The 14415-nt window shown below is 42.6% G+C and overlaps 1 protein-coding gene across 1 annotated transcript in view; it reads right to left on the reverse strand.

Moving 5' to 3' along the window:
* Positions 1-1031: 1031 nt before the first annotated feature.
* Positions 1032-14415, reverse strand: part of abcb4 (ATP-binding cassette, sub-family B (MDR/TAP), member 4) — a 105326-nt gene continuing 91942 nt past the window's right edge. The window contains exons 19-22 of the mRNA XM_080210614.1: positions 13897-14100; positions 8014-8114; positions 4075-4215; positions 1032-1144 (exon numbers count right to left, since the gene is read on the reverse strand). Of these exons, the coding sequence (XP_080066740.1) occupies positions 1069-1144; positions 4075-4215; positions 8014-8114; positions 13897-14100 (522 nt within the window). The 3' untranslated portion in view covers positions 1032-1068. The remainder of the gene's footprint in view (positions 1145-4074; positions 4216-8013; positions 8115-13896; positions 14101-14415) is intronic.

A 14415-nucleotide genomic window follows, 5' to 3' on the forward strand; every position in this document is an offset into this window, starting at 1 on the left:
GAACGTGCAAACTCCATACAGAGAGTGAGCCGGGACTGGAATTGAACCGGGGTCCTTGGTGCTGTGAAGTAGCAGTGCTAATCATTGTACCACATCTTGGTGGGGAAGCGTTATTCCCCAACAAGTGCACAGGGCAACTCCCCTCCCACCTTTCACTGAAAACATGCCTGGCATGCAATCATGAAATCTAGCCCCATGTTTCAAGTTGGTCACCTTTCAACATAGTGTGAAAGCATTACCCACGTAACAAGTTTAAGCACATTAGATCCTTTACTCGCGTTGTAAAACTATTTTTTTCTCTACAGATGCTGTGTAAAGCACAGTCCTCACATCTGTTTATATTTCAGATTGCTTTGAAAACATATCCATTGTTCATATTATATGTTTGTCTCAATTCTTGGAATCTTACAAACATTTCTGACCTTACCATTCAAACATTTGAATGTCCGTTTCATAGCTTTGTGCAAACAGTTTAACGAGACGCTGCTTCTGAGTGACCCAAGATTAAAGTATTTTGTGGATTTACATTTCCTAATTTACTATTTTACGAAACAATGGAATACTTACGGGAACATTACCAGCGTCACTATAGCTGTCTATTGTTGGCACTTGCTCAAGTAGCATACGGATGTGAGCAGCAGACATTTTGGCCTTTGCATAGTCAGGTGCAAATGAGCTGGTCTGCCCCAAAGCCATAGCTCCAAACACAATTGCTGAAAATACGCTGGAATTGTTACAAATAAAATTAAGCAATGCACAGTCTCACCTTTACTAACATGTTATTTTCTGTACACATTGATCATTCAAAGGGAATTTATAAAGTCTTCATACAGTATGCAAACATTTTGATTGCTTTGTCTTAAAATGATTGTACTACATGTCAGATGTAAATGCATTGCAACGTTTAATAGGTATGGCATTGACAACAAAGGGCTACTTGTTATAAATTTCATTAAAAGCAGAAAGGTGCTAAGCATACCAGTGCACAGAAACAGCAGGGCAGCATTCAGAAAGCCTGCATCCTCAGCCCCACCAACAGCGTTCTGCAGCAGTCACCCAGGAAGACCATTACAACTGTCTGAGTACATCTTTCCTTGAGCTCAGAAGCTGGCAGTGGGGGAAAGAGAAACTGAAACTTTCTTCTCTGTGATGTGCCAAACCATCAGACAGTGAAAGAGATGAAAACAAACAGAAAATATAGATGGGAAAAGCATAAGACCATGTTCGGAAGCAAATATATAGAAGATAGATAGAGAGATAGACACATGAGGAAAGAACATTGGCAAATATTGGAGACACTCACAGAATTTCATTAGATTGGAACTGTAATGTGGAAACAGGCCATTCAGCCCAACCAGCCCATGGTGTTTAATCTCCAGAAAAGCAATAGTCACAGTTCCACTTGCTCACCTTGGTTTTCATTTCGTTCAACTGCCTATGTAACTGTTTCTTAAAAATTTGATTAGGTCTCTGCTTTAACCAACTCTGGTCGTATGGATACTGGACCCTTCATCTAGGAAGCTCGAGGCTGGATGTGTACTGGATATGGGGATTTTCCAGATTTTGCGTTCCGTGGTGGAGGGCTGGATGGAAAACTGTCAATCTTTTTTTTCACTGAACTGTCTTTTATTGAGCAGCGTTTAAGTGATTTAACATCTTTACTCCCTGTCTATAGTTGGTCAATCTGTTAGTTCCCTCCTCATCACTTTTTCCTCATGTTTTCCAGCTGAATGAAAATACAAAAGCAAAATATTGTACATGTTTTCTCCCATTCATTGGTTTCCAGCACAGGATCCAGTCTCTGGGTCCTTCTGGATTTTGGGATGTGTGGGATAAGGTGCCTGATACTTGTATACATTTCAAAGCCTCACAATTCTTTCTCCTGCTTTTAATTCTATATCTCCTATATTTAATTTTAAATCTGTCCTCTCAATCCAGACTCCTTAGTCACTGCAAGTGGTCTATTTCTACCTACTCTATCCCATTTTGTCATAATTTTAGACACCACTATCACATCCCCACATTCTGCTCTGCTGCAATAAAAAGAAGCAATTTTTAAAACTTTTTCGAATTTCATCATTTACCGCAGCATACTAGTGAATCTGTGCAGTACCATCTCAGTAGCCTCTGCACCTTTCCTAAACAGCACAAAGTGTTCCAATCATGGTCTTAGTAAGATTTGATATAGATTTGCATTATAGAGTTGTAGTATGGTGGCACAGCGGTTAGCACTGCTGCTTCATAGCGCCAGGGACCCAGGTTTGATTCCCAGCTTGGGTCACTATCTGTGTGGAATTTGCACGTTCTCCCTGTGTCTCTGTAAGTTTCTGCCGGGTGCTCCAGTTTCCTCTCACAGTCTGAAAGATGTGCTGGTTAAGTGCAGTGGCCATGTTAAATTCTCCCTCAATGTAGCTGAACAGGCGCTGGAGTGTGACGACTAGGGGATTTTTACAGTAAATTCATTGCAGTGTTAATGTAAACCTACTTGTAACTAATAAATATAATAAACGTTACCTTAAAATTATGAAAGGTTTTATGCCTAAAACATTATTCTGTTCTCCTCATAGATGCATTGTTGAGCATTTCCCAACATTTTCTGCCTTAATTGCTTGGGGGGAACTGCAACTATAATTCACTGAGAAGCATATAAACATGTTTTAAGGAAACTGCCTGGGAAGAGCATGAAGGAAGTTGGATGAGATGCAAAGGCAGTCTCTGTGTTGCTATTTACTGTCCAAGAGCTCAGAGGGTTTAGAACTGTGACTCCATTTTAAGCATTTTACACACTTCAAGCAGTTGTCTCAAAAATGATTTGCTCTAATTGTCGAGTTGTTAAGTATTGGGGTAAAGTTTTCTTGGAAAGGTCCAAGTCCTGACAGCAACCGCAGGTGCATGTCGGCAGCACCAGTGACAAACTGGTGGGACTTCCACCGTTTCACAAGCGGTATCTCCTGAAGAAGCTGCTGCCGGGGTTGTCATTCTATGCAGGATGGCCACCTGTCCCCTGGAGCTACTGGCCCAATAAGAAGAGAAAGAAGTCTCACAACACCAGCTTAAAGTCCAACAGGTTTATTTGTAGCAAACACCACAAAACTCGTGGAATTTGCTACAAATAAACCTGTTGGACTTTAAGCTGGTGTTGTGAGACTTCTTTCTGTTTTTATCCCAATCCAACACCGGCATCTCCACATCGTGACTACCAATAAGAAGGCCAATAAGGAAGGCATGGGCCCTGCAGACTTCACCAGATGGATGGGAGAACCTTTGGAAAAAAAACTTGAAAATAATGTTGACAGAGGAGAAAGCCCTCCGAGCTAATTGTTGGGGCTGTGAGGCCTGCCTTCTCTGCCTGCACCACCCCCTTTAAATAAATAAATATCTCTCCCCTCCCCCAACCTGTGTTGCCATTGGGAGTCTGCCTGCACTCAGCTGTTGGGGCATCGATCCACTGTTGACAAAAAAAAGGCCTCGTTAAATTGGCCCTTAATGGAGTATTTGAATATTTAAATTTGCTTCCAAAGCCAATTCTGCTGTCAGTAAAATTCTCTGATGGCAGGACATAACCAGTTCCTCATAGCTGTCTCCTCCAGTATTTTTTTAATTCATCCATGGGTCATGGGCGTCGCTGGCTGGCCAACATTTATTGCCCATCCCTAGTTGCCCTTGAACTGCGTGGCTTACTAGTCCAGTTCAGAGGGCAGTTGAGAGTCAACCACTTTGCTGTCGATCTGGAGTTACAGGGAGGCCAGACCAGGTAAGGACAGCAGTTTTCCTTCCCTAAAGGACACTAGTGGGTGGAGTTTTTCCGACAATCAACAAGGCTTCATAGTCATCTGTTGATTCTGAATTCCAGACACTTTACTGAATTCAATTTCCACGTCCGGCTTGATGGATTTCGAGCCCAAGGTTCCCAGAACATTAACTAAGCTTTTAGATTAATAGTCTAGCGATAATACCACTAGGCCATTGCCTCCCCTATTACTGCAATCCCCCACCATGATCCCTCGTGGGGCTGGAAAAATTCTGCTTTGTCTTTCTATAAACTGAACATCTGTAACAATCATTCATACTTACAGCATAACATCCCGGAAAACCATATAATTATTTGTAACCAACCAGGCCCCAAACCGGAAACATGCTGCATAAGCAAAGTACAGAATTGCCTGTGAAAGTGCGAAGGTGATTCCATAAACCTGAGCCTTCTTTTCTGCATTCCTTTGGAAAATAAGAAGGAAAATACATGACAATTCTATCGCCCAGCAGGAAATGTTCAGGTACAATTTTAAAACTGATGGGAATGGGGTGAACATTGGAAGGGATACAATTGCTATTTTAACCATGCAGCTTTTTTAGAAACGTAAGGACATAAGAAATAGGAGGAGAAGATCATTTGGCCTATCCAGCCTGCAACACCATTCAATATGATTATGGCTGATATTGGGTTTCAAATCCACTTTCTTGCCCTCTCCCTTTTCTTTTATTCCCTGAGAGACCAAGCATTTGTCATCCACAATGCTCTGGAATAGAGAATTCCAAATATCACACCCTTTGGTTGAAGAAATTTCTCCTTGTCTCAGTTTTAAATGATCTGTTTCTTAGCCTAAAATTGTGCCCCCTGTATTCCGCATCCCCCAGCCAGGGGAAACAATGGCCGGAATTTTACACCCCCGCCCACCACAGAGTGATCGAGAGACGGATAATGGAAAGGTCCGTTGACCTAATATGGGATTTTACGGTTTCGGGATAAACAACGCCATAAGATCTCAACCAACATCTTAGTTTTGATTCTGTTCAGATCCTTCATAATCTTAAATGTTTCAATGAGATTGCCTCATTCTTCTAAATCCCGGAGAGTGTAGACCCAATTTATTCATCCTGTCATCATAGAACATCATTCCAGGAGCCAATCTATTGAACTTCGCTATGCTGCCTCCAATGCAAGCATATCCTTCTTTAAGTATGAAGACTCAAATTGCACATGATGTGGTCTCAGCAAAGCTCTGTGCAAGACTTATTTGTTCTTGTACTCCAATACTTTTAAAACTCATGGGATACGTGGCCAGGTATCTAGATGGGTAGAGAACTGGCTTGCAAAGAGGAGTCAGAGAGTAGTTGTGGAGGGGTCTTTTTCTAGCTGGAGGTCTGTCACTAGTGGTGTGCACAGTAAAAAGCCGCAGGGCTCAGTACTGGGACCTCTTCTCTTTGTAGTGTATATATATGATTTGGAAGAGGGAGTAGGTGGTGTGATCAGCAAATTTGCTGATGACACCAAGATGGCTGGATTGGCGGGCAGTGAGGAGCAGTGTCTGGCAATACAGAGGGATATTGATAGGCTGGTTGATTGGGCAGATACGTGGCAAATGGAGTTTAATCCGGATAAATGTGAGGTGATGCATTTTGGCCGGAATAATGTAGGGGGGAGTAATGATAAAGGGTAAGCCTGTAAGGAGCATAGAGTCGCAGCGAGACCTGGGGCTGCAAGTGCACAAGTCTTTGAAGGTGGCAGTGCAAGTGGAGAGTGTGGTGAAGAAAGCCTATGGTATGTTAGCCTTTATAGGAAGGGGTATAGAATATAAGAGCTGGAGTCTAATGTTGCAGTTGTACAGAACGTTGGTTAGGCCGCATTTGGAGTACTGCGTACAGTTCTGGTCACCTTACTACCAGAAGGACGTGGAGACTCTGGAGACAGTGCAGAGGAGGTTTACCAGGATGTTGCCTGGTGTGGAAGGACTGGGGTATGAGGAAAGATTGAAGAAATTGGGGCACTTTTCCCTTGAAAGACGCCGACTGAGGGGGGATCTAATAGAGGTATATAATATTATGAAGGGTATAGATAGAGTAAACAGAGGTAAGCTATTTCCTATAATAGAGTCACGTAGGACAAGGGGCCATGGACTTAAGGTGAGGGGGGAGAGGTACAACACAGATATTAGAGGGAGGTTTTTCCCACAGAGGGTAGTGGGGGTAATGGAATACTCCGCCAAGTAAGGTGGTGGAAGCAAACATGCTAGAGTCCTTTAAGAGTAATTTAGACAGGCACATGACTGAGTTGGAGATGGGTGGATATAGGAGAACCTTTAATTAAGGGTCATTAGCATTGGGGTGTCCCTAGAAATGTAAATGGGTATAGTATGATAATAATGTTTTTCTCTTTTCATTCACAGGTTTTAAGTCGGTCCACCTCGTGTCCAACGAGGGGCATACACGCGATGGGTCGTACTGGGGCTGCTCTTGGTTGTTCGAGATTGGCCTAGTGCTTCATGTCGTTAGTGTGTGCCTAAACTGGACAAGATACTGGGCAACACGACAGCTCAGTGACTATCACTGATTGCTGTGCAGACACATGGATTTGGGCTGCTGTCTGTGGGAGTTTGCGCATTCTCCCCGTGCTTGCGTGGGTTTTCTCCAGGTGCTCCGGTTTCCTCCCACACCCCAAAGATGTGCTGTTAGGCTGATTGGCAGAAATAAATTGTCCCTGAATCAGATTCCCTCAATCTGGATGGCCATAAAACATTAGATAGGGGTCATGGGTAGAGAGGTGGTGTTGAGATGGCAGTGCGGGCTCATTGGGCCGAAGGGCCTGTTTCCCAGGCTGATTTTGTTCTTTGTTCTTTGTAATACCCTTGAAATAACGGCCATTTGCTATTTAGAAGGATGTGAAGGCACTGGAGAGAGTATAGAAAAGATTCATGAGAATAGTTCCAGGAATGAGGAACTTCAGTTATGAAGACAGATTAGAGAACGTATAGAACATAGACCAGTACAGCACAGTACAGACCCTTCGGCTCTCAATGTTGTGCCAAGTTATGTCCAAACCCAATATCAAGCCATCCCACTCCCTATAATTCTGGTGTGCTCCATGTGCCTATCCAATAACTGCTTGAAAGTTCCTAAAGTATCCAACTCCACCATCACAGCAGTTGGGATTGCTTTCCTTGGAAAAAAAGATGGGAGGAAATTTAATTTAGATATTCAAAATCATGAGGGATCTGGACAGAGTAGATAGGAAGAGACTTTCCCTACTTATGAAAACACTGAGAACGAGAGGACAAGGATGTAAAATAATTGGTTGAAGACGTAAAAGTGACAAGAGAATAACTTACTATAGCAAGTAATTAAGGCTGGACTGCACTGCCTAAGGCAGGTTTAAGGAATCAGACTGGTATATGAAAAGGAAGTATGTGCAGGGTTACGGAGAAAAAGAGGGAGAACGGCACTAAGTGCATTGCTCAGAGCTGGTGCAGACATAACAGGCGGGATTTTATGGCCTCACTCGTCCCAAAATCGTAATTCCTGCCCAGGGTCAGCGATCCTTTCCATGTTCTGTCCCTCACCTGCTCCAATTCCCATGGCGGCGGGACAGTAAAATTCCAGCCAATGAGTCAAAAGGCCTCCTTCTGTGCTGTAACAATTCTGTGATTCTGTGCTTTCCTAACTATACATTAACTTTTTATACTCCTTCATTGAGTACACCCAAGTTTCTCTGAATATCAATTTTTACAAGTTTCATTCCTTTGAAAAAAATATTCTGCTTTGCTACTCTTATGGTCGCAATGAAAAACCTCACATTTTGCCATCATGTACGGCATCTGCCAACTTGTTGCCCACTCACTGAGAAATGCTGAGAGATTGGTGGGATATCATCTCGATGTGTTTCACGGTGGCGGGAGGTGGTGTGTCACTTGTTGGCAGCTGGCTCTTGTGGTCCCATCATTGTCAAGGGGGTTTCCTATTGAACGCACCCCTCCAGCCATTCCTGTCCCCTGGGAATATCTTTGGGGATGGAATCAGATTTCCCTCCCAATGTCTTTCACCATCATTTTACCAACCCTCCCAACTCTAAACACTTCTTCAAAGCCTTGAGAAAATCCAGGCCCTGCTTTCTAAAGCTCTGATTAAAAGCCCTGAATTTTTTCTGGTACAAACAGAATTTGTCTTATTCAGTCTGAATCATGATCTTTCTGCTGTCAACCAGAAGCCACTGTTAACTAAAGAAGTCTGATTGTCATTTACCTGCTAGGAACTTTCAAGCTTTCTTCATACATTTGTTCAAACCTTCTTTCTCTTGTTAGAGCGACAACTGTTCGAATGTTTTCAACTGCTTCTGTAGCAATCTGTTTAAAGTGGAGAATACAATATTAAATACAACAAAATTAAGGGAGAATCTTTTAGCACAGTAAGAATAATTCAGTTAATGAATTTCAAAATTCCCAATCGTGAAACTCAACTTCTTTCACCAGCTGAGTTTGTTAACCTTGACCCGGTTGTCTAGGCAAGCATATAATTATTCTTTCCTGATAGGCCAAAAAAAAGCAGTAACAGCTATGAAGATTTTGAAAATAAGTTATTCTAACATCTCAACACAGCCTAAGGCATTGCTCAATTTTACAGGGCCTGATTTTCACAATAATCCAGAATATCCATGTTAGTTTTCAGTAAAGGAATGCTAGACGGATGGCTGCTGCAAGACTAAGAAAATGTGGCACATCCACTACGACTCTTATCAATTTTTACAGATGTGCCATAGAAAGCATTCTTTCTGGTTGTATCACAGCTTGGTATGACTCTTGCTCTTTACAAGACCACAAGAAACTCTAAAGGGCCGTGAACAAAGCTTAGTCCATCACTCAAACCAACCTCCCATCCATTGACTCTGTCTACATTTCCCACTGCCTCAGAAAAGCAGCCAGCATAATTAAGGACCCCACGCACCCTGGACATTCTCTCTTCCACCATCTTCCATCAAGAAAAAGATACAAAAGTCTGAAGAGACGTACCAACTGACTCAAGAACAGCTTCCTCACTGCTGCCATCAGGCTTTTGAATGGACCCACCTCACATTAAGTTGATATTTCTCTCTACCTTAGCTATGTCTACATTATGCTCTCTCTCCTTTTCTTCTCTATGCAAGGTATGCTTTGTCTGTATAGTGTGCAAGGAACAATACTTCTCACTGTATACCAATACATGTGACAATATTAAATCTAATCAAAAAAAGATCAAGCACCTTCATCTTCATCCATAGAAAGCCTCAGAACAATTGCAGAATAGAAATATAAAGCATGTTCCTCAGGTAGAATTAATCTCAAGCAGAATATCTGTATGTTTGAGCATTTGTGTAAGGGAGTGTGTTAGCCTGATAGGGCTTCTTTTGAGATTTTCTTGAAGTTGCCGTGCACTTCAAAGTGCATTGCACTTTTGTGCGGAGACATCTGAAGTACATTCCCATAAATACAGTGACAACTCTTGTGATGTACTCTGCACATTTTCAAATGACATCATGACTTTATTTATTCATTTTTTCTGAAGGTATAACCAACCAGTGGGGATCAATTTGGAGCAATCGGAGGCCTACATGTAGGGGATTGCAGGTCTTGAAGGAAGAGAGGTTGGACATCAGTAGGGTATGATGGGTTGTCCAATTGTGAGAGATAGGCTAGACAAGCATGCTGGATCCTGCAGGTAAAAGGCACTTACCTCCTGTACCGGCAGTCTCTTCTCCCATTTAGCTGGTGAATTTCCTGAGGCTGAAGAAATCCTACCAACCAGGCTTACGTTTCAAATGGTGAACACAAACAAGTCATTTTTGCTATAATATTTGAAGTGCCAACCTGTCTTTGGGAATGGCCACCAATATGACCTTGTTCCCACTTCTATTAAAACCAGAAGTGGCTGGGTTGAGGTCAGGATTTTTTTTTATCAATTCAATTCCCATTCCCACCTGACCCAAATTTGCTCATTTTGTTTAGGTTAATATTACCACTCAACACCCCTCTCCCCACACCCACGTGTTTGTTTGTGCGCACTAGTGTAAAAGTGATTGCAACAGTCTCCTGTGGTTAACTTTTCATCAAGAAACAAACAACATGTTGTTTGCAGCTCTCGCTGTCAAAGCAAATATCGAATCGAGCTTTGCCAAACGTCCCTCAGCACATGGAGTTTACAGTGCTCCTAAAAATGAATGTTCTCCATATAGTTATAGATAACGTGGCCAGATCTGAGACACTTGCTTAAGCTGTCCCATAACCTGAAGAAGTATATGATGATGAAGCATGCTGAGTGAATTTTCCTTATTATAATGATTCATGTTGAATGTTCTCCTTGTAAAGAAACATCTCTCAATGTAGAACATTGCTGAGTGAACATGAAACCCAAATTTGCAGCAAGCTGAGAGCTCAAAATGTTAAGACAAAAGTTACGTGAGGAGAGGCAGAGATAATTATTGCTTCCTAACCAGCTGCAGAACCAGAAGAGCAAATGAGAGGGAAAAGAGCAAAATAAAATGTGGGGAACGGACATGCAATAAGACATTGCTTGTATTTATCTCCCAGTGGGATAGTCATTAATTCTCAACTGTGAAAGCTGAGAAAACAATGCCAGCGCTCTCAGTCTTGTATTTATTCTTGAGCAGAGGAATGTCCTACCAACCCGAAGCACAGGAGAGCCCTGCGAGTCACAAAAGGGCCAAAGTTTTGGTTCTAACCTCCTTTGACAGTAGGGCACTAGGATCAAGATGGCAAGAGTTTTACATGGACCATTAACAACTGTAACTAATAGGAAGCTTGATAACCTATTCAAAAGGTCTTTCAAATTTGTAGTGGATGGGATCCCAACTGCCAGACACCATGGAGATTATTTTAATCCCCCCCGCCCCGCGAAATGTGTGGGCTTGGGTTGGGTGGGAAAGTAGGATTTTCACAATTTCAGACTTGCTTTGAGCCTGCCCTCTTCCTGCAGAATGAAGCGTGGGCCACCAGTTCACTCTCAGGAGGTGGGTCAGTCACTGAAAGCTATCACTGAGGCTGCTTGCTCTATTTCAAAAAGTCTTTTATTTCCAAATATTGTTATATGTGCTTTGCTGGCCTGAGAAAACCTAACAGGTAGAAGGGAGTGGAGAAGAGCCGGATCCATAGCTAAGTGTCTTTACCCAAGAGGAACAAGAGTATTTCTCCAGGCTCAAGAAAGTACATTGGATTTCTCAGCCAACAAGATTATTGATTGCTCTCCCCACCTGCCAACCCACTTCACCCTCAATCCCACCATTATACACCCTCTCCATTTGTGATATGTTCAAATCCACCCAAATCCAATCTCTACAATCTCCAATCTTTCCTGTGCACCCATGTACGGCAATAATTGATCAACAGCCAACCAGAGAAAGGGCAAAACTTGACCTCCTCTTGGGAAATAACAAAGGCCAGGTGACAGAAGTTAGTTAGTGAGGGATCACTTTGGGACCAGTAACCATAAGTCTATTAGTTTTAAGATAGCTATGGAGAACGATAGATCTGGCCCAGAAGTTAAAATTCTAAATTGGGGCAAGGCCAATTTTAATGGTATCAGATAAAGCTTTCAACAGTTAATTGGGGGAGTTTATGGAAAGGCAAAGGGATGTCTGTTACGTGGGAGAGTTTCAAAAATATGTTAACCAGGGTTCAGGGTAAGCACATTCCTCTAAGAGTGAAAGGCAAGGCTGATAGATGTAGGGAACCCTGGATGACTCAGGATACTGAGGCCCTGGTCAAGAAGAAGGGGGAGGCACATGACATTCATAGGTAGCTGGGATCAAGTGGACTCCTTGAAGAGTACAGAGGGTGTAGAAGTAGAGTCAAGAGAGAAATCAAGAGGGCAAAAAAGGGACATGAGATTGCTTTGGCAGATAAGGCAAAGGAGAATCCAAAAATATTCTACAAACACATAAAGGGCAAAAGAGTAACTAGGGAGAGAGCAGGCTCTCTTCAGGATCAGCAAGGTCTATTTGCGGATCCACAAGAGACGGGTGAGATCCTAAATGAATATTTCTCATCAGTATTTACTATTGAGAAAGACGTGGATGTTAGGGAACTTGGGGAAATAAATACTGATGTTTTGAGGAGTGTACATCTAACAGAGAAGGAGGTGCAGGAAGTCTTAAAGTGCATCAAGATAGATAAATCCCCGGGACCTGATGAAATGCATGGCTTTGTGAATAGAAGATCATGTCTCACAAATTTGATTGAATTTTTTGAAGGGTAGCCAAAAAGGTAGGTGAGGGCAGTGCAGTTGATGTTATCTACATGGACTTTAGCAAGGCCTTAGACAAGGTACCACATGGTAAGTATGTTTGTTGCGTAAGTTTAAATCTCATGAGATCCAGGGTGAGGTAGCCAAATGGATACAAAATTGGCTTGATGACACAAGACAGAGGGTGGTTGTAGAGGATTGTTTTTCAAACTGGAGGCCTGCGACCAGCGGTGTGCCTCAGGGATCAGTGCTGGGTCCATTGTTATTTGTCACTTATATTAATGAATTGGAAGAGAATTTAGGAGGCATGGTTAGTAAGTTTGCAGATGACACCAAGATCGGTGGCATAGTGGACAGTGAAGAAGGTTAACTCGGATTGCAATGGGATCTTGATCAATCGGGCTAGTGGGGTGATTAATGGCAGATGAAGTTTAATTTAGATAAATGCGAGGTGATGCATTTTAGTAGATCGAACCAGGGCAGGGCTTACTCAGTTAATGGAGTAATATAGAAAGGATATTATTAAACTAGAAAAGGTGCAGAGAAGATTTACTAGGATGCTACCAGGACTTGATGGCTTGAGTTATAAAGGACAGGCTGGATAGACTGGGACACTTCTTTTCTCAGGAATGTAGGAGTTTTAGCTTATAGAAGTCTAAAATAATGAGGGGCATAGATCAGCTAGATAATCAATATCTTTTCCCAAAAGTAGGGGAGCCTAAAACTAGAGGGCATAGGTGGTGCAGTGGCACAATGGTTATTACTGCTGCCTCACAGAACCAGGGATTCAGGTTCGATTCCCAACTTGGGTCACTGTCTGTGCAGAGTCTGCACATTCCCCCCATTTTGTATATGGGGTTCCTCCGGATGCTCCAGTTTCCTCCCACAGTCTGAAAGACATGCTGGTTAGGTGAATGGGTGTTGCTAAATTTTCTCTTAGTGTACCTAAATAGGCGCTGGAGCATGGCAACTAGGGGATTTTCACAATAACTTCATTACAGTGTTAATTTAAGCCTACTTGTGACTAATAAATAGACTTACTTTAAGGTGAGAGGGGAGGGATACAAAAGGGTCCAGAGGGACAGTTTTTCTTCACACAGAGGGGATGAGTGTCTGAAACAAGCTGCCAGAGGTAGTAGTAGAGGCAGGGACAATTTTGTCTTTAAAAAGCGTTTAGACAGGTACATGGGTAAGATGGCTATCGAGGGATATGGGCCAAATGCGGGCAATTGGGACTAGCTTAGTCATTAAAAAAAAGGCGGCATGGATAAGTTTGGCCGAAGGGCCTATTTCCATGCTGTAAACCTCTATGACTCTATCCAGATATCCTGCCCCACCCCCATTATCACCATCACTTCCTCAGAAATCCTTCCTCCCTCCCACAGCTAAACATGCCTGATCTTTAGAGGGAGTGGTGGACACTGCCCATACTGTACTTGGGCCACGAGGAGGTGAACTGCAATGAATTGGAACTTTGTAATTTTTTGAGGGCTGATGGCAGGAGTCCACAATGGGGTTGGGGGGAGTGGAGGGGACTGTCAGTTAAGTATGGACCATCCTGTCCACTGTGAGTCCATGCAGCTCAGTTTGGTCAATCGGTGTGGGCCTCTCCCGCAGTTGGTTAAATTCCAATGGCGAAGAGAGGAAACCATATGAGGGCATTGCTTATCAGTTAAAGGCTTCAACTGGCCCACTGGCAGGTGGCCCATTCAATTCCACCCTGCCTCTGGCATAATTGTGGTGGGGGCGGGACTGTTAGGTAGGTGGTGGCCCTGCTCATTGGATTTAACATGATTCCCCATCTTCAAACATAGTGACAGAAGTGTGCTAAATTCAATTCTAGAAGTTCAAAGATACTATCAAATGTCATTCCCTCCCTTCAAAATTACCCACCTTTCCAGATTTCTCAAGTTCTTTCTTATCCTTGGTGGCATGTCCAGTGAGCATTCTCATTTGTACCAGTCCCGCTATTGCCAGGATTGGCACAATGGCTAAGATCAATAATGTCAGCTGCCAGCCATATACGAAGGAAATAGTACACGCACATCCTAGGTTAGCCATATTCTGAGCAATTATACCAAGTCTGATGCCAGTAGCCTACAGTAAAGACATGAATGCAAGAAACTGTTCATTAAAATTAAGTTTTTAGAAACAAAAATGTAGCTACTCTCTTTAATGTTTCGATTAAGTTAATTTCTCAACCTTTAACAAACTTGTTTAGCATTTTGGGAACTTGATGCATATTGTTTATAGTGTTTTGGTTGAACTGAAATTAATTGAGCTGATATCTTCTGGAAGTCACTTAGCCTCTCAGTATTAGGTCAGGAACTGCACAAGAAGCAATGTTAGTACTGTGCATGTTAACCTTACGTTTGTTGGCAGCTTCCTTTCTCAATAAATTAATTATTTGTC

Source organism: Carcharhinus amblyrhynchos, chromosome 2 (genome assembly GCF_965287045.1).
Source record: "Carcharhinus amblyrhynchos chromosome 2, sCarAmb.v2.hapA, whole genome shotgun sequence".
In the NCBI taxonomy this organism is placed as follows: domain Eukaryota; kingdom Metazoa; phylum Chordata; class Chondrichthyes; order Carcharhiniformes; family Carcharhinidae; genus Carcharhinus; species Carcharhinus amblyrhynchos.